Source organism: Balearica regulorum, chromosome 11, assembly GCF_011004875.1.
Source record: "Balearica regulorum gibbericeps isolate bBalReg1 chromosome 11, bBalReg1.pri, whole genome shotgun sequence".
Taxonomy (NCBI): domain Eukaryota; kingdom Metazoa; phylum Chordata; class Aves; order Gruiformes; family Gruidae; genus Balearica; species Balearica regulorum.
The window spans coordinates 22,157,722-22,184,914 of record NC_046194.1 but is presented as its reverse complement, the minus strand read 5'-3'; the positions used below and the strand labels follow the sequence as shown (position 1 = coordinate 22,184,914).

At 41.2% G+C, this 27,193-nt stretch overlaps 1 protein-coding gene across 3 annotated transcripts in view; it reads right to left on the bottom strand.

The window, feature by feature from the left end:
* The window catches only part of LOC104638938 (ligand of Numb protein X 2-like), a 32,867-nt gene extending 5,711 nt beyond the window's left edge, over positions 1–27,156 (bottom strand). The window contains exons 1-8 of one of the 3 annotated variants that reach the window (XM_075763698.1): positions 26,929–27,156; positions 13,584–14,046; positions 10,789–11,015; positions 9,167–9,363; positions 7,463–7,831; positions 4,950–5,126; positions 3,697–3,871; positions 3,318–3,528 (exon numbers count right to left, since the gene is read on the bottom strand). In XM_075763698.1, coding sequence (XP_075619813.1) covers positions 3,318–3,528; positions 3,697–3,871; positions 4,950–5,126; positions 7,463–7,831; positions 9,167–9,363; positions 10,789–11,015; positions 13,584–13,972 — 1,745 coding nt within the window. In that variant the 5' untranslated portion in view covers positions 13,973–14,046; positions 26,929–27,156. Of the gene's footprint in view, positions 1–3,317; positions 3,529–3,696; positions 3,872–4,949; positions 5,127–7,462; positions 7,832–9,166; positions 9,364–10,788; positions 11,016–13,122; positions 13,231–13,579; positions 14,047–26,678; positions 26,808–26,928 lie in introns of those variants that run through there. The other 2 variants (XM_075763699.1, XM_075763700.1) reach the window with 2 other exon arrangements.
* Positions 27,157–27,193: the final 37 nt, after the last annotated feature.

Sequence of the window (27,193 nt, the reverse complement as noted above, 5' to 3'; positions counted from 1 at the left end):
AGATAAACCTCAAGGAAGGAGGCAGGAGGAAAACTGCTTTTCCACCCTGTGAGAATTTCCATAAGCCACACTGTGCATGGTTACCATTTTCAAGAGTCAAAGCTTTTACAGAGAAAAGATAGATTAATCTATAAACTTGGTATTTCTGGTCTCTTTAGGATTCAGTGTGTAATGAGTTAGGATACACACCCGCTCCAAACTGGCATTTTCAGGTGGTATTTTATACTATCAGTAGCTGGTATTGATTTAACATAATACTATGAAGAAATCAAGTTCCTATGCTGTCTTCTGTGACATATACAGCGAAGACAATAAACATTCAGTAGCAATAGGTAGTAACATAAAATTAACTTCAAACACTCACCACCAGCAAGTAATAACAAAGCAAAGAATGGAGAAAGAGTAAGTTTACAAGGACAGTAGAGCTACCCACAGTTCTATTGCAAGACAAAAAAATGCAAGAAAGATACCAGCCACCTGGTTCAGTACTGCCAATAGTAGTTGTCTGAGACGGAAAATATTACTACACCGTCCCTCTTATGGGGATGTTTGTATCTTCATTACAACTGTGCAGCATTGGCCATAGTCAGAGGTGGAAGATGCTCCAAGCTTACACACAGAACGCAGCAGTGTGAAAGTAGCCTTAGGAGCACAGAGTGTTTTAGGAAGAATGTGACCAAGATGCTCGTGTTTATTCGCTCTGGTACCCAGCGTCCCAAGAAAGGCACAGGACCAGGCCTGTTCTCTCTCCTAAAACCCTTCCACAACAGCAGCCTGGCACATAAGCCACGTTCTGCAGGATGGGCCGCAGGGCTCCATGTTTCACATCGCTAAGTGAGCCAAGATGACAGACAGTATTTGACATAAACAAACCCACAGATAGAAGAATCAAGGCCAGAATTAAACACTGTGGGCTCAGGTATTGCAACGACTGGACACACTTCCCTAGCCTTGAGCACTAACTTTGACTCCAGTCTTTCAACATAAAGTTCAGCTTCAAACTAGAAAGAAACCTATGGGTTTCCTCTAAGGAGGAATGGATGTTTCTGCTGGATCAGAGTAGTAACTGGAAAAAAAAGCAGAACAAAACCAAAATCACACATGCCATCAGCAACAAGCTTTAAACTTTCACACAAACCTCCATGCAAAATGTTTTAGCATACTGAGGTATGTCTACTTCAGCAGGGCAGCCCAAGAGGAGCAGATCCAAGTGAAACAACTGGTGGTGGCACAAGGGCTAGTTTTGGTGCATTTCAGGGGATTTTCTGTAATCTAGTGTTAGTGTGGTACACAGAGTCTGTTCGTGCCGGAGTGCAATCGGCATTCCTCTGCAGCGCTTCTGGTTCAGTCCCATTCAAAAGGAACACAGTATGTGCAGGTCAAAACCTCTCTGCAACGTGAACTAAAACAGCAAGCGAGGACAACTGGGATTCTCACTTTGACAGCACATTCCTGAGCCTAACTAAAACGCTATTGTAGAGGCACCCTGAACGTTTCCAGGTGATGAACAAGGGTGCCATTTCAGTTTACAGATTCTCAAACAATAATTAAAAGTAACCTGATGATGCCAGCCACAATGTCAAATATAATACCTTGCTCAGCTGAAAAAGGCAGATTCTTAGTGGCTTTAGGGAAATCATTCATTCTATGGACAACCAGCTACTTGCTACCAGGTCTTACTGTGAGCAGATGGGAAAATGAGTGAGGAAGCACAAGAATTACAGCCATTTTTATTACTGGAAAGAAGAAGGGGGGTTTTGTCAGATCCTTAAATGAAATAACCTTGCTTTGTGCCTCCTAATAACTCTCACACCCACAGAACAGCAGCAGCAAAGTTCAGATGCTGGAATTCAGGTCGGAGTAAGAAAGAAAGGCCAAAGAACAGAAAGGGCATCTGAAATTATTGCTCCTCGCTTCAGTAGCAAGGTACACTAACAGTTAAATGAAGGAGAGCCAACATTAATACCAGAAGCAAAATAATTTCAAGCTATGTATTAAATGGCAGGTAATGTCAGAATACTCTTGAAATGAAGACAGGTGACCGATGAGCAAAGAGTAGACTCCAGTCCCTGTAGCAGAAAGTGTGGTGAAGCTGCAAGCCACGAGATATCCAAATTAAACAGGAGAAGGAAGAAGGAAGAAGGAAGAAAGTACAGCCAGGTTTTGCCTTGTTATCCGTCACTACAGGAGCACCGATGAGGAACAAACACCAGCCAGCATCTGAGGGTTTGCACTCCGGTTTGGACTATTCAGGTGCAGCTCAGGCTAGTTTGTCCTAGGCCTGCACAGAACAGACAGGCCAATTCCCTGGGAGAGCGGAGGAAACTGGTAGGACAGTGCTGAGTACAAGCCAAGTTACAGTCGCTCAAGACACAAAAGCTACCTTCCTTGGGCTGTTGTGTTTAGCATTTACAGGCTGCTAAGTAACACAAGGGTAATGTAACAGAGGTTAGTATTTCTTCTTTCAGGTGCCTCAAGAAACAAGGTTGTAAAAATCTGAGCGTCCCACAGAAGGGTTTGGATTTACTGTTCCACTTGTATCTCCTGCACAATCCTCCTCCAGTCAGCTGAAATGACAGACTCTGCCTTTCACAGCTGAATGTATTTTGATGAAACTGCAAAAGCAAGCAAACCAGAGGTTCACCTCTCCAGGAAGGAGACAGAAATTCAAGCTTTCAAAGCCCCAACCCTGTCATCTGGAACTTACTATGTTGCTGCTAAAATCTGTGCTAAGTCTACAGTCCAAAGCTTTGCAGCAGGAAAAAAATATTCAGGATCATTTCTGCTTTATGCTAAAGATGACACAATTACGATAGCCAAAAAGAATTAGACTGAAAGAATGCCTGCCCCAACTCAGATAGATCAGACTAGAAACTATAAAACAGCACAGGTGTCTGTTGTCTTCTGTTATGTGGCTCCAGAAAGAGCCACAGGGTGATTTCAGTTAATGATATTTTAGCAGGGACTGTATCTACATTGACTATATGTCAGCTCAGTACCTTAAACATACCAGAATCTATACATCTCATTTTCTATGTCAGTTCTCTCAGAAAAAAAGGTTTTCAGGAACTTCTGAAATATGGTTACTGTCCAACAGAAGTGCAGAAATGATGGGTCACACCATAAAAAGCAAAGTTTCTTGTGCATTTGTTACACCATGATCTCATTGACAAATAAGGCTTTCCATTGCCTTAGAGCTAAATGAGAGTACCAGCAATGCTTCCAAATTAACCAACAAAGCAATTAATTTCTAGTGTTTGAGTGAAAGTCAACTCTCTGATTGAACAGATCTCTATACAGTCACCGAACAAACATACCTAGGCAAACCAAGCCATGTGATCCAGAGGGGAGACCAGCTGAACCCTTGCTCCTTGATATCCAGAGATGGCTCCGTCGAGTTCAGTGAAAGGATTTCCAAGGCTTTCAGTATGACTGAGTGGGAAGCTGCATTAGATTTCAGTGCTGAGACAGCTTCATAGTAGTTCAGATGAGTCAAATCAATGCCATTTATGCTCAAAAGTACATCTCCTGGTGATTAAAAAAGATAGGATTATTACAGACCTTTTGCCATTTCTGCCTCAAGCTCTCATGCGGAACCCTGTTTCCAGCCTCACTTTAGTGTCCAAGTCTAACTTTCACTGAAAAAAACCCAAACAAACAGTTCCTAAAGGATAAAGGGTCCGAGAGCCTTCTTACCTCGCTTGATTCTGCCATCTCTGAAGAGGCACCCGATGGGCTGCACACTCGTTACATATATAGGGAGCTTGTTTTTGTTATCCCTTCCACCTCCAATTGTTATTCCTAAAGATTCCTTTGGTTCCTTTTTTATTGCAACTGTCTTTTCATGACTTACGTATCCCTGAGGTAAATCCTACAAAGGAGTGACAGTACAAAATGCAGCTTCATTAGTGCAATTAACACAAGAAGCCAAGATCTGGAAGAAAACAACAGAACAGCTTGTATCTTTAACCCAGAACATTTCAGCAACATTGCTGGATCGCAAAGTCAGCTTCTCATGCACTTGCTCTGGGTAGAAATACTACCCTGTATTTCCAAGGTGATACCACGACAACTGAGGCACTGCTCTCCCAACGATCCCAGATTAATTTGCCGTAGAGAGTTGCTCACTCACAGGAGAACAATTTTGCACTGGGGAGCAAACTATGAACTCATTTCAAGGCCATTCATATCAAGCAATCAACCTCTGCTACTAAAATGTTTAGGTTGCAGTGAAAGCACCCATTATAGCATATACTGTAGAAACAATATGTAAATAGTATTCTAAGATTTAACTCAAGGAACTGCACTGCAGCCATTTATGACAGCTACTTACTAAACTCCAGAGATATTTAAACACAAGTCTAAGCAGTTTTAGCAAGCTTTCTCACTCAAATAGAAGTCCAAAACATAGAGAAAATCTCTCTTGATACAACAGACTGGCAATTCTCCTCTTGCTCATGCAGTTTCTTATAATATGCAAACAAATGGCAGGCGCAGCACTGAAGTCACAGGAGCACTAACAGTGTAATTTGTGTAGTTTCTATCTCTGTACCATAAAGCCCTCTAGCTCCAAACCAGAGGCATAACTTCGTGTCATTGTGCAATACTCTGAACGTGTTGTGCTTTATGATGTTGAGAAGCAAGTCCCAAGTGTTTCACGGATGGTAAATTTCCCATTGCCCTTTCCCGATAATAAAGGATTAAACACTGGTTCTGCATCAACCTTAGAGACATTTGAAGAAATATTGATACATTTTTCCCCAAAAACTGTGTTTCCCAGTAGAGGACAAATGTACGGTTCTCCAGTACCAAAAGCCACAAGCCTGCTGCTTCTCAATAGCTCAAGAAGAAACGGAGCTACTGATCAGTTTTATATATCACAGAGCAAACATAATAGATCTGCTAGACCAAGAATAACCAACACTTTTTCTGTTATTTATCAAACTTACCTTCTGGTAGTTAGATTTTCGTCTATAGTGATTCTGGTCTAGTCGTCTCCGATGGTGCACTGGGCTTCCTCCATTGCTGCTGCTGCTGCTATTTGATGTGCTGCCATCTTCTACCGGGTCTGACAGCTGCATGCCTGGCTGCCTCAGGACGACAAAGTTCACTCTTGATTCAGTTGTCTGCCAGGAAAAACAAGTAGAATGTGAATAAAATAGAAAAATAAAATAGAAATTAGGGACGGCCCCGGTCATTTTCTTGAGGAGAGAGGAGGGTTGGCATTGGTTTCTACAAAGGCTCTGAAACAGGGCTATGCAATATGATGCAATGTTTTTTTGTGAAGACCCACAGAATCCTATGGTGAAAAGAAAAAAGGAATTAGCAAATGTTAGTCAGAAGGAACAGGAGCAGAGACAGGCTTCACTCATGCCTCCCTCCCCCACAATGCCAAACAAGAAAGTGGAAAGGGATGAATAATACCTCCACTTCGGTACAAATCACCAAAATAGCCTATTGTGTTGTGATACAAATTGAACAGAGCGAGAACGCTGAGTGGTCTACATGATGGATGACCGTGATAGGAGTACTGGATGCTTTTTCTTTTATTGTAAAGAAACTCGTTAAAACTCTTTCCCTCCCAGCCTATGTACCATGTCTATTGTTCAACATCTCCCACCCATTTTTTTCCCAGAGTACCTGAAGACATGACCTTTTGTCTAAGACTGCTGCCAATTAAACACTTAACCAGCTGTATGTCTGACCTTGGCAGAACTACAGGGAAAGTATTCACTATTGTTACTGCTCTTCTAATTTGGTTTGTTCTTTCAGATAATTTGACAAAACCCTATTGTGAAGGACTCCATTGGGGTAAGGCGTATGTGCTTACTTGGGGCAGTTCCTGCAATGGGAGAGAGAAGTATGGTTGCTGCTCTCACTTCTTCACATGGGACCCTGCTCCCCTGGTAGCAGTGAATTCCCTGGCCTTAGAAGAGGGACTGCCTCAACTCTTTTGGGGTTTTTTTTGTTCCTTTCTTAAACTAGTACAGGAGAGTTTTGTTTTCTGAAACAATTTAAAAGCCTCTTGCCTCCAAAGTCACTTCAGATAGAGTAATTTTTTTTCAGACAAGTTGGCACACATCTATGTCTTCATAAAATATATTGTAAACATCGCATTCTGAGATGGGGATTTGCCTTCCCCTTCAACCAGGAGTACCAGACTATGTACAGTACATGTGGCTGTGCATATAGATATCTACCTGTAAATGTACTTTACAACAGAGGTAGGACACTTTTCTACAAATGCTTTGCAATCAAAATTAAAATTACATTTAACCAAGAATTTTAATCAGCCCTCAGAAAAACAGATAATGTTTGGAAGGCTGTCACAGTCTTACACAAATGTCACTTCAAAAGGAATTCAATCCCCAAGCCTCAGAACTGGTTTCAGTAGACTTTGGTTACTGATTTCAGTGGGATCAAGAAAGAGTTCCTCATATGGGAGTTACGTTTGCACATTACAACAGAAATACAGCAGCGTTTGTGGGATGCAAATAAAATTTTAAGAGACCATAGAATGGAATCACACATATAACAAAAAAGGATCTCAGAACTGGAACTCTGCTCTTTCTCTTATTTCCTCCCATACCACTGCACTACTCTGCTGATTACCAGGAAGAGAACTGGCTCTCCCTCACTCTGCTGACCTCAGATCATTTCCGGGATATAAACAGTATGTGATGAGATGTATTGTGTCAGGATCTTTAGATAAAAACAGAAGCTGGAGGTCACCGCCTAGGGAGATAAAGAATTTAAACTGATTGACATGATAGCTGCTGCACATGTAGCAATCCTTAACCCTTAACCAAAATTCCATGCCCACTCCTTTCACCAAAACATTTGGCATACCACAACAGGAGCACATTCCTATTGCATGGGGAACGACCACCTCACTTCTACTCATTTAGAATTTTAGAATGTTTTTAGCCTGAGGTGTCTCACGTTGTTGTCTAGAGTCCTTTCACAAATACAGGTAAAATGGGGAGAAAGGGCTTCGAATCAGTCGAAAGGGTCCTGTTCTGTGCTGCCAGCCTGTCACATCCCCTAGCAAACATCTTTAGTTTGACTGCTTGAAGCAAAAGCAGCTGTCCTAATCTCTCCTTGCCTCTGCTGCATGCATCTACAAAGTCCATCCGAATATTCACTCTGCAAGAAAGACGCCAAACACTACATCACAAAGGAGATTCAACTGCCTTAGCTGAACTAAAGCGCCATGAGCAACTGCCTTGCTTCAAACTTGTCAGAGATGACTCATGATAGATTCCCACTCTTCATGTTTATCTTCATTGAGAAGCAGCGCTTCCCACACATCCGCAGGGAAGTCACTTTCCCAAAGAGATATTTCAGGGAATGCAGTTTGCTCTAGTGTGTTCTGTTAGCCCTTGGGTCTGAACAGGAGCCCTGCCATCAACTCAGACAGCTACAGTCATTACCCATACAACATCACCATGTCATAAATTACCTGGATTATCTGTGCAGCGGCCTCAGGTGTTCCTTGCCTCAAATCCTGGCCATTTATTGACAGGACTCTGTCATTCCGACTCAGCTTTCCATTTTTGGCTGCCAAACCTCCCTCTAACAGATCTAGAATAAAAATCCCTGCCTCATCTGTCTTCCTGATCAGTTTGATTCCCAAGGGTTCAGATCGGTCTCTCTTTATCAAGGTAACGTGGATCACTTCCCGATTTGTAGCAGATGTGGAATCCTGCTGTACAGTCTTATTGGAAAAACCCTTCTCCTGCAGGACCATGAGGTGGAGAACAGGACCTGGGTGGCGCAGGAAGGAGACAGCTTGGCAGTGAGTCACACTGCTGATGTTGACGCCATTCACCTAGAAAGACAAACAAACCAGAGTCACTAATCAGAACCTACATAATTTAGGCACTGTCCGCAGTGCGGAACATCACAAAGTTGGAGACAGGATGTACAACTCCCTATGCAACGCCGTGACTGAAGCAAATGCACATTAGAGAGCTGAATTTTCTAAAAAAGAATGCAGAAGAAAGCAGATGAAATCAGACCATAATTGATGGTGAATAGCTGAGGACAGGGACAAGACAGGACAACTCACATAACTAACAAATCTGAAACTGCAAAATATTAAATCGTTACATCCATCCCACGGCAATGCAGAACTGATTTCCCTTAACTTCCAGCATTCAATACACACTTGGAGAAGACGACTCAAATTGGAGATTACCCAATCCTTACTTTTCTGTTGAGTGGTCCGTAGTCTACAAGCTTCTGGAATCATCAGTCTAATCATCTTTTTACCAAGGTAACTCTGAGAAGCTGCTTTTTGCTTTGTCTGTTGTCACATAAGACTACGTGCAGTCTTCCTTTTCGGATGTTAATAGGGCTACTAAGTGTGGGGACCTGCCCTGTTTACTTCCAAGTCAAGACTGGGACATACAATTTATCTGGATAAAATAGAAGTTACTCTATGGTCTATCAAAGAAACCAACTTGGAGATCGTATCAGCCACTTGTACATGTGGTACTGCCAGTCCTTACTGAAGTCCACAGTCCAACAGCATAATTAGTTCTTTATGGCTTGTCAAATGATTGGGCAGCCATAGCCGGGAGGTGCTAACAGTTCTTGCTGCATGTAGGCTTCACTGCCATCTACAAGCTTCTGTCACCTTGATTAGCCCACTGCAGTGCAGCGTGATTCATCTAGAAACTAAACCTGGTCGTGGATCAGCACAGAACGAGGCTGGTGCTCTTTATTACTCACATTGCATATCTGATGCTTACTTCAAGTCATAAGGTCTTAAACTTTGGACCTGCCCATTGAGAATATGCAGCTTAAGCAACATAGTAGAGCAAGCAATTATAAGACTTCCTAAGTAGAGCGGAGTCCTTTGGAGAGAAATGGTGGTGCTGGGTGAAATTTATCAGATAGGAATCTTTTTACTTTATCCAAAATGGTCTAAATTTCAAAACGCTATCAAATGTGCAAGGCAAATATGAGTATGACTGGAAGGAACCTCAAAAGTCTGCTTCTCAGCCCCAGCAGATAAACAATGCTACTGCCATACAAGTCTGCTCAGTGCTTTAAAACCCTCAGCTGTAGGGATTTCCCAGTTTTTCTAGGCAACTCTCCTCCACCAGCCCTCATCTCAAGTCAAGAGAAGCAACGGAACCACCAGTAAGGTTTTACATACCTCAAGAATATGGTCCCCAGGTGCTATTCTTCCATCTGCAGCAATGACAGAATCCTGCAAGACTTCCTGAACAACAATGTTTCCTAGTGGTGTGTCTTTACCCCCAACTATCCTCATTCCCAGCTCTTCCTCTGGGTCTTCTCGGTGAATTTCAATTGTGTTCGTTTCAGCCACAAGGCTAGTTCTCTGAGGAAGGTCTGATTGTGGAAATTGAAGAGAAAAAACCAACACATTAATAGAATTTTCCTTCAGTTAGCAACACAAGATTTGTAACACTGGCAGGTTGTGTTCAAAGTAGCGTCTGGAGGGAAAGCAGCTATCAGGAGAGGAAAGAATAGGTCAGATTAAAACAACTTTAAGAGTCTCTGTTTCTTTACAGTTTCTCCAGAACGTTTGCCATCTTCTCCTAGCTTAAGGCAAATTTAAACTCTTTCATGATTATTTCTTGAGTTTTATTAAAGGGCATTCAGTATGTTTCACTTACCATTTAGAGATTTATTTTTCTACTGTGACAGCTGGCCTACTAGAAGTGCACACATAACAAATGCCAGATTCTACAATGCCCATTAGAAAAGGGGACTACTGAGCTGTAATTATTGGTCTGCCATTGCAATGACTTTACCACAGGCAGCTCCCTGCAACTTCCCTCCTCTAATTTCCTTTCCTCCTCTTTTCCCATCCTGCCTGTAAAAGAGGAGTAATGTTTACCTATTTACAGCATACTGAAGACTAAGCAATGATGCTCAGAGACTTTGAAGATGAAAGTTGTTGTTAGCAAGTCTCATTAAATCAACCAGCAAGGCAGCATCTAGGCAGGCCCAACACTCTAATGAAGCCAAGCACACTGCCTGTCAGGGTGAAGTGCAGTTGTCACACAAGAGACACAAAATTTGCCCCAAGTCTACTTAGGGAAAAAGCCAACAGAGAAGTAAACTGACCTGTGTATTAACTCTGCCACAGGCACAGCAGTTGTCAGCTCCAGTGCCTGCACACTTGGAAACAGAGACTAACTTTGAAACACTGAGATTTCCACGCTGCTGCCTTCTAACAGGGTGTTGAGACAAGTGGTTCTATACTTAAGTGGAGATGGTTACTTTTATCTGCAAGTGTTTCATAACTGGCTATTAATCCAAAAACTTAAGTTATGCTATAAAAACACACTTGCTGCACACCATTAGGGAGGTACTGACCACTCCAGGAAACTGACTGTATATTTAACAAGATTAAAAAGAAGCTGGAACATTTCCTAATTACTAATTATTTGGCTTCTGCAAGTGCTTTAAGCGTTCCATATTTGCATTGACAGGGATTGCCTTTGTTTCTACAAAGAATACTGCAAATATTCACCACAGTCTAACAGAGATTCTCCAAATTGTTTTGCACAGACAGTTTTGTGCTTGTGAGCAGATCCTGCCACACCTGATGCACACGAATGCATCTCCCTTCTGCTCAAGGACAAGCTGAGGAAAGAGATTACAGTCATGGCTACTAATGGCTGCATAGTATTGAGGACATCTAAGAATGTTGGGGACACTTAAAAAATTTAATTGTCTGAGATAATTACCTTATTTTTATATTATAAAAGGTAATTACATAATTATATTTCTGTATCAAACTCTCACCTTCTTCAGTCTCCTCAAAAGCTGGATTAACCAGTCCAGGCTCTGCAGTCCCTAGCGATACCACAGCAGCTGCAGAGCTTTCTGCCACCAGTGACGATCCTGCACTCGGTACCTCTGGATCCTTGGCTGTGTTTGTCTCCACCTTGGTAGGGGGATCCTCCTTCCCTTTTGAAATGGGATTCTTTTTCCGCTGTAGTTCAGATTGGTATTTCTTGAAACCAGGACACCTAGAGAGAGAGATTGTCAGTGACTCACAGAGGTATATGAAGAAGCATGTTCAAGATCTCATCGGCTGCAAATCTTGTATCACAGGTGCTAAAATTTATTCACATTTGACCTTGAGCTTCTACTTGTACTAGTATCAGATTAAAGGCAGGCTTGTTATTTGATTACTTTCAAAATTATTAAGCAAATTATTTTAAAAAGGAGAACATAATTGGAAAGGGAGTCTCCCTTGCTAAATATTTACCTGGCAGAGACTCAGTGAAGAAAACAATACCCTTAAAATATAAGCAAACACTTAGCTCAGACCATTTAGAGATGACTACTAACTGTATCTTTATGCAAAGAAAGTAGCTCAAGTTTCAAGCTCGGCCTTGAATTAGGCTTTGTTTTTAACAAACCAGTAACATGCAAGAGCAGCAAGCTTGCTTTTTTTTTTTTTTCCCCTTTTCCCCTGAATGAGACCTGCCCTCAGACAGCACTCCATCTCCAATCCACACAGGTGATGGCTCTACTTGAATAGGAGCAATTTAGGGGAGTTTATAATCCCACTGACTGCTCCCCACACAGGCTCAAGAAGTAATTCCACATTCAACAAAATGCGCTCTGTATGCAGCTACAGCACAGGCAGCCTATCTCAGCAAAAAAGTGTGAGAAAAACAAACTCTTTTATCAAGAGTACTTAGAAAAAAGGTGGCAAGCGAGAAGGGTGATGAATGCAAAAGCATCACTTTCAGAGACATGAGTAGCATTGGGTGTTTACCAGAGTCATTTTTCAAATTAAACTCAACTATTTACATTCTGGCTAAACAAGTCTCATCCTGGTATTACTTCCTCTGGGTTATTCCTAGTCATTTATTCTCCAAGTAGTAAGATGACTCTGAAACTTAAAGACAGAAATTGATTGATCCACTTGTGCACATATCCCTCTTAAGATGTCAAGAAACAAATTCTTTTTGCAAAGGGCAGAGAAATCCCCCAAGAAAACAAGCTGCTAGATGCTTCCTATTTCCTTAAGTCTCCTGCTATCAGTGAATCTCACTTAAAACTAAAACACAGGAATATTCACTTCCTAGCGTAATTTTTTTTTTCTCGTTTTTTTCATTTTTCAGTCTAACTATGCTCACAGCCCAGGTGAAATAGCCTCCATTTTTATAACACATCCTCCCCAAGGAAGATACAAAGAACTGTGAAATGTATGAGAGAGTGATACGGTTTCCAGACAGGTCTCTCTAACATAAACATTTAAGGGTGCCTCTCTCTTCTGTGTTTAACTCCTGTGCCAAAGGGATTAACAAGTGACAGAAGTTTACTGATACCAAAGTAAATTTACAGAGCAGAGAGGGAGGCCCAGCCCTGGTATGGGCCATGGCCCAGCTACACAAGTGGGCAGCCCTGTCCCTGCAGCTTAAGCATTCAGTCCTGCCTGATAACAAGAAAGGAGTACGAAGAGTTAGTTCAAGAAAAAAGAGATTATAAGCTTTCACAGATCGAGGGAAAGAAGCACACGAGCATCTTTCATCACTTCCCCTGGCTCTAACACAATCTCTCAGCTCGTGGGTACCAAAGACAAGCAAGAACCACAACGCTACATCCTCAGCTGGAACTGCAAGGGTCCCCTAAGTGTAACTGATCTCTGATTGACCTATTATTAAAATAGGTCATTGCCACAAAAAGCTACAGGGTAGCTGAAGGGAAACAAGCCTGTTGCATTTCTCACTGCCCACTGACAAAATACACACTGCCAATGAAGGTCTGCTTCCACCTGCACTAGAGCTTGTACTTAGCTCCCTTTCCTGCAATCATTAACTAGAACACTTGTTCCTACCAGGTGCCATGGCAAGAGACAAAGTCACTTGCACTTCTTTTAAAGCTACAATATTCTGCCTGCCACTGGCTCAACCAGCAGTGGAAGCATCAAAACACATCTCTGCTGATGAGCGCAAGGGAAAAAAAAAAGTCTCCCTTCCTCTGAACAAGGGGGGGAAAAAAGAAGAAAAAAAATAGTATTTTTCATTTGCTTCTCTTTCTCAGCAAAAGAAAGAGAGAAGATAATGCAATTATAAGTAGGTGATTCAGCAACTGCATAATGTGCAGCTTGGAGGGACTTACATTATTTGGATCAAAGACTTATGTATTGCACATCTTAATTGGACCAATTAAACTGGCAACACTGCACGATCCCTTGCTTCCAGAGTGTTGACTTTGTGCCTGTCTTCTCTGCACAAGTGAAACAAGAATAAGCATGTTTGTAACAATTTTCAGTCAGGTGCCCCAGATCAGGACACTAATTTATATATATTTGATAGTTTTTATGTCTACAGACAACTTGCATGCAAGCAGGCAAGCACCTTACCCTTTGCCTCTGTAGCACATGTGAGTTGGCCTCCCTAATGCACACGCGCACAATTACGCTGTCTTCACCCACCCACCTTTCTGGCCTCACCCACTGTCATCTCTGGTGTCCCATCTGGTGCCACTTTAAGAGTTGTTCTGAGAATGGATCTTTCTGGTCAGAAGTACAACAGACAGATGGCATTATACAAGGAGCAATAATGTAAACAGGAACGCACCTGTTCTGCAGATGAGCTTCTAGTTCACACCGCTGCATTGTCTGCTGACACTCTGCCTTGAAAGGACAGAAGACAATCAGCTTATCCAACAGGTTTCGTACTAGAAGGCTGGACTTGTGGCACTGCTGGAAAGAGAGCTTCTTCCGATCCATAGGACAAAAGTTATACTCCTGCATGAAGTTTTCTAGGCACTTGAAACAGTATGTATGTCCACAGGGGGTGTCCATAGGTTGGAGCAGGGGCTGAAGGCATATATGGCAGATGAGTTCATCATCCACTTCGTCCTGGAAGTTGTAGAGATGGTTGTCCAGCAAGAGGTGGAACTGACCACATTCACAGCAGAGTTCACTAACTTGGGACACATGTTCTTCTGCTACAGGATCAGCCATGACAGCCAGCACCAGGCACTCTTGCCCAGCAGTAAGGAAACTTGTCACGCAATAGCTGTCTTGATAGAGGACCTCTAATGAAAGGGAGAGAAAGAGAGAATTCCAGCCAACTGTCTACTCTAGATCTAGCCAATTAAAAATTAAACTGTATTCCAGCCTTAAGTTCCCCCCAGTATCTTCACCCCTACCTACCCCCCTTGGAGTTCTTTCTTCCAGAGTGACTCTGTGAATGATCAACCCAGGGATCAGAGAACACAAGGACCTCATTCAACAAAACATTTAAGCGCATGGATAAACCGAATTTTAAATTATTTTACACACACCAGTGACACAGACTAGGTACACCTCTGCCAAACATATGAACGAGAAAAGCTGAGAAAAATGCTACATGTTCTTGAGGGAGAACAACCTAGAGAGGGAAGGGAAAGAAAGGATAACCAAGATAATGATTTTTAAACTGAATTTTTCTCTCTGGCTTTCCATATTATACCAAATATTTTAAAGATATGTATGGTGAAAAATCAGTTTGGGGAATTCTAGTAATTTGGAATTTTGTGGGGGCTTTTTGTTTGTTTGGGGTTTTTGGGGTTTTGGTTTGTTGTTTTTTTTGGGGGGGGGTGAGGAAAAAGAAGAGGAAGAAATTTCAAAAGAAACTTAAATCTAAACCACATTTCCTTCCTTTTAAGCCCACTCCCTTCAAAAAAGTTCGTTTGAACAAACAGTGTATTGTTCCCCACTCATCCATGCCTAAGTTCACCCATGGAAACAAATTTCCTATAAAAAGACTAAAGCTTCCTAAGTGGAAAAAACATAAAGAATTGTCCACATCACAGTTCATTCTAACGTTACAGAAAGGCTTGAGCTTCAGCTTCTTACAGTTAGGGAGAGTAAGATAAGGGGCAAATGGAGTTCTTCATAGCTGCTGCTCTACTGATTTGAATAGAGATGTCTCCAGTCACATTCATTTTGAATCTTGCCTGTTGTAATTAAATATAAAATTCACTTGAGTTTGCTACAGGCACAAAGACTACTGCAGGAAGGATTTTTTTTAACCTGGCAGTTATTTTAATGAAGTAGGAAATGTGGTACTAGATGAAGCTAACACTCTGCATTACACAGTGGGAGGTTTTGTTGTTGTGGTGGTGAGGGTTTTTTGGGAGTCTGTGTAAAAAAATCCCAGAGTCTTTTAAAACAAAACAAAAAAAAATGCAGAACTGTGATGAAATGGAAAATTTCTGAAAGACGACATGGAAAATCTCTGAAAACAATTGCTTTATCTGGAACAGGAAAAAGCCTAAGCAAGAGTGAATACTGGTCTGCACCAGTGCCTGGAGGACATGGCTGGCACATAGCAGCAACTTTGGAGGAGAGTAGGCAAGAACAATAAGATAGCAAGAACGGCAAGAAAAAATTAGTCATGGGTTTCTAATAAAAATCATACATCACTCCAATTAATTGTCAAGCATAAGTCAGCTATTTAATTAAAGGGATAACGTATCACCAACAGAATCAAGCCATTTAACAGGCGAATTTTTACCTAGCCATAGAAACTTGTTCACTTCAAAAGATTAAAACGTTATTGTCACGGTTCCAGGTGGGTACAGGGCATGAGTTGTTTGCTTCTCCTCCTGCTGCTGTGGTGCCAGAAAGCATCTTCCCCCTGAGGAAAGCACTTAGGCTGGTACATACCTACCTCTACTGTTTGCATTTACTCCTTAACTCTTGCACGACTAACTCTGTGCTCCCCAAAAGAGAAAGCACAGTCCACAGACAGCACACAAGCAAATCAAAGCAGACATATCCATGCCCTGCACTCTTAGAAATACCCTTTGGTACTTACCTCCACCTGAAACAGGCATCGCTACTGTTTGCCTTACAAAAAGTCTTCATTGAATCTTGTATTATCTTACAAACGTTTCAACATCAGACAATCACTTGATGTCACCTACCAATTCTAATCAATCAGCTCAGCACCAGCAGTTAATGAAACAACAAGCTTCCAAGGCAAACATCTACCAATAAGAAATACTTGTGCTTCGGGTTGTAGTATTTGCATAAAACTTTGGCAGGTGATTAAACAAATCTACTTTCTCAGCAAAAAAAACCCCAAACCCAACACACAGTAATTTTGCTGATAAACTACTTTTATATGGGGTTTTTTCAGATTATTTACCAAATTGATTCTCTGCACTCTGTGTTTAAAGGTTATACAAGATGAATCCCATTTATGAGTAATTTCAAAACTCATGGAAGATACAAGCATCACCCACAATCTTGCTGCTTTTTTTTCTTCCCTGTGACTCTAAGCTGTTCTGCCCTTTCACTTCTAGATCCTCAAAAACAAGGGGTGAGTTTCCTTGGCACTTTGATTTCATTCAAAAGTGCCAAGGTAAATTTTACTTGTACACCACTGTCCTTTCAATAAAGGAGACACTCCTGCAGACACCAGGGAATCTAAGCCTGACACCTCCGTGATGAAACCCAGCCCACACCCTTCGGCAAGGCAGGAGTTAGTGAGCAGCACAGGGATGACAGCAGGCTCAAACAAGCCTGCCACTTGTTCAGTGATTCAGTCAGAAAGCAGATGTTCTGTAAGAGGAAAATTGCTAACAACTTATTCAGCAAAGATGACTACTTCAGCTCAACAAGACAGATTTTAAGTGTCTACAAAATGCACTGTTTCAACGCAACAGGAATTGTTCCCCTCAGCTTAAATAGACCCGTTTCAAGAGAGTCTGTCTAAAGTCCCCAGGATTCTGGCTTTGGAGGTGAAGTTTGATACATACTCGATCTTTTGCAGTTTCCATCAAATTTCAGTTACTCGTTCTAACCTCTGAAGTCCAGACCAGCCCCAAACAACCCCTTTTGTTCTTGTGTTGCTCTTTGTTATACCATTCCCCCTCTCCAGCTTCCTTCCAGTAATGCCACCTTGAGCAGCACATCCCCTGCTCCTGCCTTCCTCTGTAGTGCTGGGAGCTCTCCCTAAGGCCTCACACGTGTTGTAGCTTACACACAATGCACGTAATATGAAGGAATCATAAAATAAGGATCTAGCTTGGTCCCAAGTTACTATTTATTGACTACATGAAAACGTTAAAGCCTGATTATACATATGTTGCTGCTCTAATGGACTCTGCTGTTCTAAAAGTATAATGCAAGTAATGCCTCTGGAGTCTGAATTATTTAGAAAGTAATACAGTCCATTCCTATGCATGACAAAGAATTGAAGGAAATAAACCAGCAGAAATCTCTTTATATTTCCCCATTTCTTACCCTGTCTAGGCTAGAAAAAAAAGATTTCTTTTGGATCACCCTTATCTTTACTGTATTTAAAACAAACCAACAACAACAAAAAAAAACTACACTTTTTTTTTCAAGTAGGATTTCTTGTACTGTAACACTGACTCAAAGAATAGACGATTTTTTTTTTTTTTTTTTTTTTAAAAGGAAGACTTATCAGGTTGTCTAATCTATTTCCCTGCCAAAGCAAGACTATTCCTGACAATATTAGCACATTGCCTATTCTTGTTTTAACTCTGCTAGGGCACCGAGCCTCAGATATACACCCCTCTGCACATCTACAGCACTGTTAATAGCTCTAGTAGGGAGTATGCCATGAACCACACCAAGCGAACCACTCAGCACCATTCCTGATGGACAAACTCTGTTCAGTTCTCCAAAACACCCTGAACTTGTAAACAGAACTGATTAATTACTTCTACAGTTTTGTTTGGTGGTGGTTTTTTTTTTTTAATCCTTTTTAAAAAGTGTAATTATCTAAGAAATCTTCCCAATGTCTTGCCTTCACTTGTGCTACGGTGACTGAAAAGGAGCTGACACTGTGGTACCCAACTACCCCACGAGCAACATCCCTGCTTCCAATCTTACCATTTGAAGTCTCAGCATTTCCAAACACAACCCTTGCTCCTTGTTTTTAAGGCTTTTCACTCTGCCGTGGTTAGTGTGGAGCACAAATTCTGCCTGTCAGTTCATACAATTCCAGCATTTGATACAAGTCACTTTCAGTCATGAACATATTTACCTCAATGACATCTTTGAGGTATAACGTTGTTGTTATTCCCATTTAAAGACTAAGAAATGACATCATGAGAGGTTAAAATACAGACCCACAGAGGCATCAGCTCATGGGAATTTAACACTTTAGTATGTTTCTGAATATGATCTCAAGTGACCTACCTAAGATGATGTGGGAAGCTCCTGGGGAAGAAAAAAAAAAACAAACCCCAACCCAACCAAAAGAAAAAAAAAAAAAGAAAATCAAGACTGTTTCTATTAACCAACTGATTTATAAAACCACAAATATGGTGACTGAGCCACAGCACATTCCATATTGCAAAATAAAGAAACATGCAGCCAGTCTGCAGTAAGGACACAAGACGGAAGCGTAAAATTTTTCCTAACTGATTAGGATGACTAGAGGAATGTCTCATACTGCTTTAGTCAAAAAATAATTTAAAAAAAATCTCTCAGATAACTAGTTCTCAATATTAGAACCCCCCTACTTGTACCATGGAAAATATTTTGGAAATACAACGCGTTTACGCTTTTATGCACCTGTAGGTTAGCACTTCTGTGATGATATAGGCTGTGTTATTGAAAACCCCAATATAAAAGTTGGCTTTGAGATTGCAGGGCGCGTGCCCCACATATACTGCTGTGTAATATTTCACTGCAATAATTATGCCAGTTATTATATTTATAAATACATTTCCCTGGAAGACTGGAAATGCAACATTCCAACTAAAGGCTAAACAATTAATTTTTGGGGTGGACAAAACAAAGCCGGCACATTCTGGATTAAGATGACTGAGGGCACACACCAGCAGGCCACTAACCCAAACCCCATCTGCTTATATAAAAGCAAGTCCAAGACAGATTCTAATGGAGCAAACCCAGTGCTCTAGCAATAAACCATTAGAAAAATTGGCAGAACTTTTGCTAAACTTTCTTCGCACAGATTTCACTCAGTTAAGAAGTTTTGTGTTTCACAGAATGGCAATTTTTTTTTTCCATTCCAGAGACAGAGAGAAGTACGTTGTGAAAGTGTTCTGTAACAGGTTTTCTTTTCTGAATTTCATCACTACTGTGAACGAGGATTTCACGTACGTGAAATGGGACAGGTTTTATACAAAATGCTCTACTGTCCTGACTGAACACTTCCAGTGTGCTGCTGCAGTGTTTCACAACCACGAGTAAACTGTCCTTAGTTTACAGTAGTGGCACAGAAAATAGTGTGGAAATACCAGAGGATTGTCACAAGCAATACTTAAAGTAGCTCAGCTTTTACAAAAACCAACCCAAGAATAGTTTCAAGTGGTGATAAAATGCCCTATTAGCTTTATTGTTTTCTGATACTGCTAAAGATCAGGTCACTGAATGTAAAAATAGGAAGTCAAAGCTTCTGTAAGTGGTACATTTATACAGCTAAATAAGAAGCAACCCTTTCACTAGTTAACCTTGCCTTCAAGTCAAAGGGTTTTTAATAAGTCACCTCCAAGAGTAACTGCTCAGCACATATATGAACACTTTGATGGAGAAACCCTAAATCAAAGCTGCTTTACTGTACTCAATATAAAGGAAGATTGACAATTTTAAAAGTTTTCATTAGCTCCATCATTTATGCCCATTTTTTTAACCATAAATTTGAAAATAATTTGTATTCTAACTCCCTCATGTTTCTGTGCTCATTGGACAATTTTGTATTTAATCTGCTTCAGCTTCTGGGCAAGTATCTGTTTTGTCAACCAGAAAACCAATTGTATTTTCACTAATTATAATCAGAATCATTATCCTGTTAGACTAAAAAAGACTTTTTATTCCAGGAAACCCTATTCTGAGAGATGGGCTAAAAGGCTTGGTTGACTAAAGCAAGACTATCCCAAGGAGTTTTCTCCTGAGCAACTTTTGCAATATCAGCTCTCTAACATGGTACATGGATTTCCATTCTTAACATAACACATTTCAAGATAGATTTTTTTTAATTGTTTTGTTAGTATATTTGAAAGCTCAACATAAGAAAAGATCTCTTAGCTTTGTGTTACTTATTTTAGAAATCTTACTAGCAATCAACAGCTTAAATTGCAAACATACACCTAATTTTAGGAGGAAGGAAAGCTGATATGAAAAATTAAGAAGTTGGCACTTATAATTAATTTCTCTTGCTACCATATGCTCTTAATGTTTGCTTCTCAGCTCAGTTAACAATATCACAGAACAGTAACTGTCTCACCAGGGACCTGGTATGCTAAAGTAGCAGGACTGCACAAACGTATGTTTCAACAATTATTCCAAATTATTTCTACAGAGCAGGAGATTCTGGCATTATCATTCAATTAATACTATCTGGGCAACAAGAACCAATAAATTTCCTCTCTCTTCCCTTCTTTTTAAGGAATTAAGTAGTGGTGTAAAATGTTTTCCACCTACACCTTTCTTCCAAGGGGATTAACCAGTGACTATTTTAACATACTGCTCTGACAAATGGATAAATTAAATGCCATCAAATAGAAATGAAGTGCTGCAGAAAAAGCCATTTCATGTACGTTTCTTCCTGCTTTCTCACCTTTGCTAGATGCTTCCACTATATCCACCATCCTTTCTACGCCTTGTCTTCCACACAAACTGGCAAGTTGCTTGTTTTATGCTTGCAGGAATTCTTCTGTTGTATCACTCAAATCAATTTGCTACTTTGCAGAATTTGACCCAAAGACTCCTATGAAAGTTTAACCAATGGCAGCATGTGTGGATTTTCTTTGGATGTTTTTTTATTTTTTTTCTATTGTGTCTAATCATATCTCTCTAGGAAATCAAATACCCCTACCTCCACCCTCACCTACATTTTTAATTTGGCAGCTATCTGCAATTCCATCCCTAAAAAAACAGTTTGATGTTTGTGGGAGAAGTTTTTTCTAGACAAAGAAGGAATCCAATGCTATAATTTAAGGATAAAGGACCTAATCTGTAATTAATAACCAAAGCTTCTCTTGCAATTAAAGCAAAAAGCCCAAAACCAAAACAAAGAAGGATTAGGAGATTTGATGTTAAGATGTAGGTTCATCTAAATATCTGGTAGCACACTTATTTCCAAAGAGTTGGGTTTGCTTTTGAGGACAGCAGGTAAAGATGATGTGTCTATTGGCTATACACGAATACCAGATGTTCTTACCACATCACTGTCTGTGTGTCCACCTGTAAATTCCTTGTCTATAGAAAAACAATATCACTGTGGTTTACAGAATCTGAAATAAGCACATAATGTGCAGCAGCTTGTCTTGAGTATAAGCCTTCATAACTAGCCAGTCCTGATAGCTATTACTCTTGCAGCCTGATGAAAGAAAACCTGTACATCATTGTCCATTTCTGATCTGGGTGTCGTATTTGTAATATAGGTCAGAAAAGAGCAGATGCTTTCTTATCACAGAATTTCTGAAACATGCAAGGGAAGAAGCAGACTGTGCATTACATAATGGTATGTTTTTAAAAGTCACTGTTTGAATATCCTTACCAAGGCAGTCATCACCATATATATTTAAAAGTAATGTGAGAAGAGGGGAGAGGGAGAAGAGAGAAACTGTTGCTTTTGGTGTACACATGGTATTTCTAAAGCTCTAAGACTTGCCCGTCTTGTGAGAAAGTCCTACAAAGCTTTAATCTCTATCACACTCTATCAAGCGTTACTTTAAATAAAAATAATTTCAGTTTAAAGAAACTAATCTTGGCAACCTGAGAATAATCTAATGAAATCATTTGTTTTCTAGGTTAGTTTAAAAAAAAAAAAAAAAAACCCAACCAACCCAAAACAAACAGCATTTTTGCAAATATTGTTTTCTACATAACTTTACCATAAGCGATCCAGCAGCATTAAAGCAGAGTTTTGCACCTGGTGAGGAAATATTTCTTATCAACATACAGATATTTCTGATGTTAACAACTGTAACTATCAGATTAGGGCTTTACTGAAGGATAAAGTAACACAGAACTTCATTACCCACACCAAGTCAAATTTTGGTCTCAGTTACACTAGCACTATTTTTTTTTTTTAATGGTGCTCTGTTTGAAGTTAAAGAGTTTGGCACAATCTACGACAGCATCCCTTTATATCAACAGGCACTTGGAATCTAAACTCTGCAAAGTAAAATCAATGATCAGCAAGAAACATGCAGCATGGCTGAGAGTGCTGTTCTAAGGGACCATCAAGTTTCCCCCAGTCTGGGCTCCGGACTGCCCCAGCCTGTGCTTGATGCCATCAGCAACAGCAGGGCGTATCACCCTGCTCAGTACACAATGCCCCAGACTTCCTTTCACAGGATAAGAGGGCATTTTATCAAAACCAGCGCAAAATACTTTCTAGCCCAAACTTGTTCCCACTAACAAAAAAAGCTGAATTAAAATATAATTAAGTATGTAATTCCCCTTTACATCCCATCTTACCATCAGATCATGGTAAAGGGGAAAGAAAGATAACAAGTTTTCTTCATTTAAACTAAAAAAACCCCAACACCTCATTCCCTAGACCACATCTTCTCAAACTGCAGCTCCTCAGGGTGGCGTGCAGATAAGTTTGAAGTTAGCTTAAACTCCCGCCAGTGCCTGTGGGCAGGCAGAGCTGCTGCAACCAGTAGCTGAAATGTCCTTCACCACAGATGGCAGCTCATAAGTAAATAAGTACTATAGTAGAAGTTAAAAAAAAAAAAATCAAATCTGGATTAAAAATTACATTCCCCTAGAGATTTACAGAACAGTATTTTGGCTCACTTTTAAAAGACTTGAGACACTTTCTGCTGCTTAGGACATCTGTATTTCAGGTTCATGAGCTTAAGTACAGTTGCACATGTAATTTAAGATGTCTTTTCATCATGCAGTTTCTCCTAGTGTATCTTGTTGACTTTAGACTTAAAACAAACAACCCTCACAGCTAGGGGGAAACAAAACTACAAGAGCCATTTTTTATTTGGTTGGGGTTTTTTGTTTAGTTGGTTTTTGGGGTTTTTTTCCAAATCTTATCCTGATTTAAAGCTGTATCCAAACTGGTGTCAGAAACAGGTCTTTAAGAAATTTTGTTATCTTACCTTACTGGGCACATATTTACAGTATACGTAAATTGATAATTATGTTGTATTTTCCCTTGTTCTAAAAATAATTTTAAAATGGGCATGGCTGTCTCACCAGTTAATAGAGCTGGAACAACAGACCAAAGTCCTTCCACTATCCACAAATCTATGTAGCAAACACATTCTTCCTTAGCCACCCGTGAATGACCTGAAGTCCTGGTACAGGTAGGAATAGGGAGACGATCTCTTTTCTCTGTTCAGTTTTCAGCCTGTTGAGATTAGTAGTAAAGTAGCCAAGTAGCCCCAGGTGTTAACTTCACAAGAACTTTTTTTTAAATCCTAACTACAAAAAGACCCAGAAGACCCATTATGTTTATTTTTATGTATCCTTCTTGAAATAATCATATGGCAATTTTTGTTCACTACCAATTGAGATCATGTAAAAAAGGATATCCTCAGATCTAAGGTTCCCAGGGCAGGGACTGATTTATTTATTTTCTATTTAGAGACTGGCAGTAGCACTTACTAGGTGAGAAGACTTTATCTGTTATTTATTAGTCATGGGGTGGGAGGTTAATAAGTCTGAGAACTTTACAAATAGGGCTGATCATGATTTACTGGACTTTCAACAACTGCAACACAACTGATGTTACAGGTGAGCCCCTTAAACTCTCAGAGGAGTAGGTCAAGTTTTATCTCAACCCCTTTTTAACTGTCAGAAAATCAGCTTTTAAAGAGAGTCTGCTGCAGCTGTTTACAAAACTTGCATGAGTTAAAGCCCAGGCAAAGAGCAGACAAAGCTAGACAACACATTTTTTTAAATACATAATCCTTTCCAGTACTTCCCTTCCAGAATATTCCAAATAGGGAACACAGCCTTCAAACAAAATTTGCAGAGACCCTCTAAACTCAGGGGACCTATATATATGTATAAAAAACCCAGTCTTCGCCTGTAAGCTGCTGATTGTCTCTCCAAATTCCTCCAGCTTTATTCCATTTCCCTCCTTCCAGCCTTGAGTGCTTTTTCCTGGACCAGCATAGTAATTCCTACAACTCGTGTTCATTTAAATCCCCTCTAACAATTCAGATGGTTCATGAGGTACTGGCTCGTGTGCAATTTCTTATCCAAAGTATCATAAAAAATTGCCAGATATTTTCATATTTTCAAACTCAATTCATGGCAAGAAATTTCTAAGCCAGGAGCAACGTTTTATGTGTTATAAATCAGGGAAGATAAACTGACGAGGGACTGTCAAATACAATTCCTAACAACTGTATGAACAGCACCACTCAAGTAAGCTGAGAAGGAAAAGCCAAACAAGAGGGTTTTGTATTAAACCAGCACAACATACTCAGGCCTGTGAGTAAGACAACAGCTGCAACTACTCTGGCAAGATACACATGATCAGAATTAAATGATGCAGCTTAATTTTCAAAGTGAAATCAATATAGCAGTTGCAGCAGGATTTTTCCTTTTTTTTAATGCAGAAAAGAAATATATGGCAATGCACAAGGAAGAGCAACAAAATACAGCAGGGAGTGTTTGTGAATGACAGATATTTTATTTTGCAGTTATATTTATTCTTTTAAGTTTATTCTTGTTCTACTATTAAGTTTAAGACTCTACAATCTCATAAACACGTGTAAATTCATCTATTAACCATACTTAGGGAAGTACAGCACTACCATGGTTTATGAAACCATTAATTACAATTTCTAACTGAAGTTATTGGAATCACCATTCAGGTAGTACTAATGTCACCCAGAATAAACCTCAACCTGTTTCATCAGGTATCTTTGAACTTCATGGGGATTTTTGGACGTCATTTAGCTGCCAGGTCCTTTCTGGACCCATTTCTTCCATGTTTTACAGCTCTCATTCCCCAGACCATATGGTTGAGTTTGTTTCTTAACTCTTGCTTGCTTCCCTCACTATTCATTTGGTTAGAAACTTTAAAATAAACTTGTCTTTCAACAGACTACGTTCTTTTTTGCTGCACGCCACAGGTCCCTCTCTCCATTTCATTGGGGTTTTATGCTAGGGCATCTCCGTTATTTAAATGAGTTACATATGCATCAAGCTTGCATACTAGAGCAGACACATAAATAAGGTGAACGAAGGTGTGAATTTACAGCACAACTGAGTTTTCCAACAGCTAGCAAACCCCATAAAAGGTTGGCCTCCTCTTTATCATTCCTCTGCTCCATCCTCAGCCATATGACCCCTCTGTTTTTCCCTGCACAAGCACTGGTTGCTGTTCTGACTTCATGAGCCGGTTCAGGGAAGAAATCCCTTTGGGGAGGGAATAAATATTACCATTGCCTTAGCCCCTTTCAGCAGCAGACACACTACATCTGCTTAGTTACGTTGTAAAAGAAGAGTTTGAGTGTGTAACTTAAGAGAAAGAAGTTTTGTTTTGAAGGAGCCATGTGCACAATCTGCTTTCTCTTTGCTGGAGATCTGCCAAAAGAGCTCTGGCCTTCAAGCATCAAGGACAAACGTCAGCGCCGTCCCTCAAAGGCACGGCACACAACTGGCATTGCTGCGGGAGGATAACTACAGTTCTTTATGCTGCGCCACCCAAACCTTGGGCTGCTCTGGAGCCTCCAGAGGCTAAAGGCTTGGAGTAGACAACTCTGGGGCTGTGTGACAGTGACAGAAACTTCCCCAGGCTATTATCTCCATAGGATTGTATGCTGTGATCCTGCCCCGACATACCCTTTGCACAGCAGGGATGTCCCCTAATGCTTATTATCTGCACTTGAGCTAGAGTAGGGTTTCCTATGGAACCTTTATACAGTACTGGTCCTTTCACTTTGGCTGAAAAACTGGAGCAGAAAATGAAAATATGACCCGGTTTGGTAAGCAACAGGGAAATACTCATTTTGCATTCCTTACTTCACCGAGGTAAAGTAGGACCCCAAAATAATCGCCCAAGGAATTGAAAGTGGCCTTTCGAGCACGGCTTAAGGCAAACTAAGCCTGCACTGCCACCGAAAGGGACAGTCCCGCTCTCTGCCACCTCCTATGCTGGCATCAGCTGGCTGCTGCCTGTTCTCTTCGTTTTCAATCAGATAATGAGGCTAATGTCAGAAACAGAGAGATGTCAAGCGCACACAGCCAAGCAGCGAGGTAGAGTGGGATTGTCCCTTTAGCAGCACACAGCCTCACCCCCTTTAAACTCCTCATGAAAAACTTGTGAAATAAAATAAAAGCATTCCAGTTACACACTATCCCTTAAACATTTCTTTCCAAGCCTCTTACAAACCCCATCCAGAGCATTACCTCATATTTAACATCACCTGTACTTCTTACCTTTAAGGCATTTCAAAAACATCCATATGTCACGTTGCTCTCCTTTGCCTGCTATCTCAACTTCTATTTATAGGCTTTTTCTGCATTAATTACCAGCCCAACACCAGAAACTTGCAAACTTACTACTTCTCCATCTCCTCGCAAAGAAATTTTGCTCTACGGCCTCCCTCTGACCCTCGCAAGAGGCCAAAATGCCAAGTTTGGGGTGTCCTGCACAGGCCCACGTACTGCTTGTCTGCAAGCCCAGCCTCTGAAGAGTTAAGCACTTGGGGCAGGCAGTGAGCCTTCACCTGCACTGCCCAACCGCAGTCGTACTTACCGCCTGTGTAAGGATAAAAGATCTACATTTGGTCTCCAGCCTCGCTCGGTCGTGGCTGAGAAACCCCCAACTGAGAGAACTAGATGCCGGGGGCAGGAGCTGCCGCCCTCAGCCGCCTTCACAGCATATCCGCGACCCACCCCACCCCCCCCCCGCAGCCTCCCGCCCCTCAACGCGGCAGCGGACACCTCAGCCGCGGCGGGAATCCCGCGCCCCTCACGCACACCCCCCCCCCCCCCCAACTCCTCACCTGTAGGCGCCGGGAGCGGGAAGTGAGTTCACTCACCCCCGGGAAGGGGAGGGAGGAGGCGAGGGAAACCCGGCGCCAACTCGGCCTGCCACAGCGGCAAATACGCGGCTCCTCCACCAAGTTTCCGGGCGGGGAAGAAAGTCGAAACCTACGTGAGAGGAGGAGGCAGCGCAGCCGCCCAGGTGTCGCTCGCTCGCCCGCCCGGCACGGCTCAGCCCTGCCCTCCCCTCACAGCCGCCGCGCTCCCCTCCTCCTCCTCCTCGGG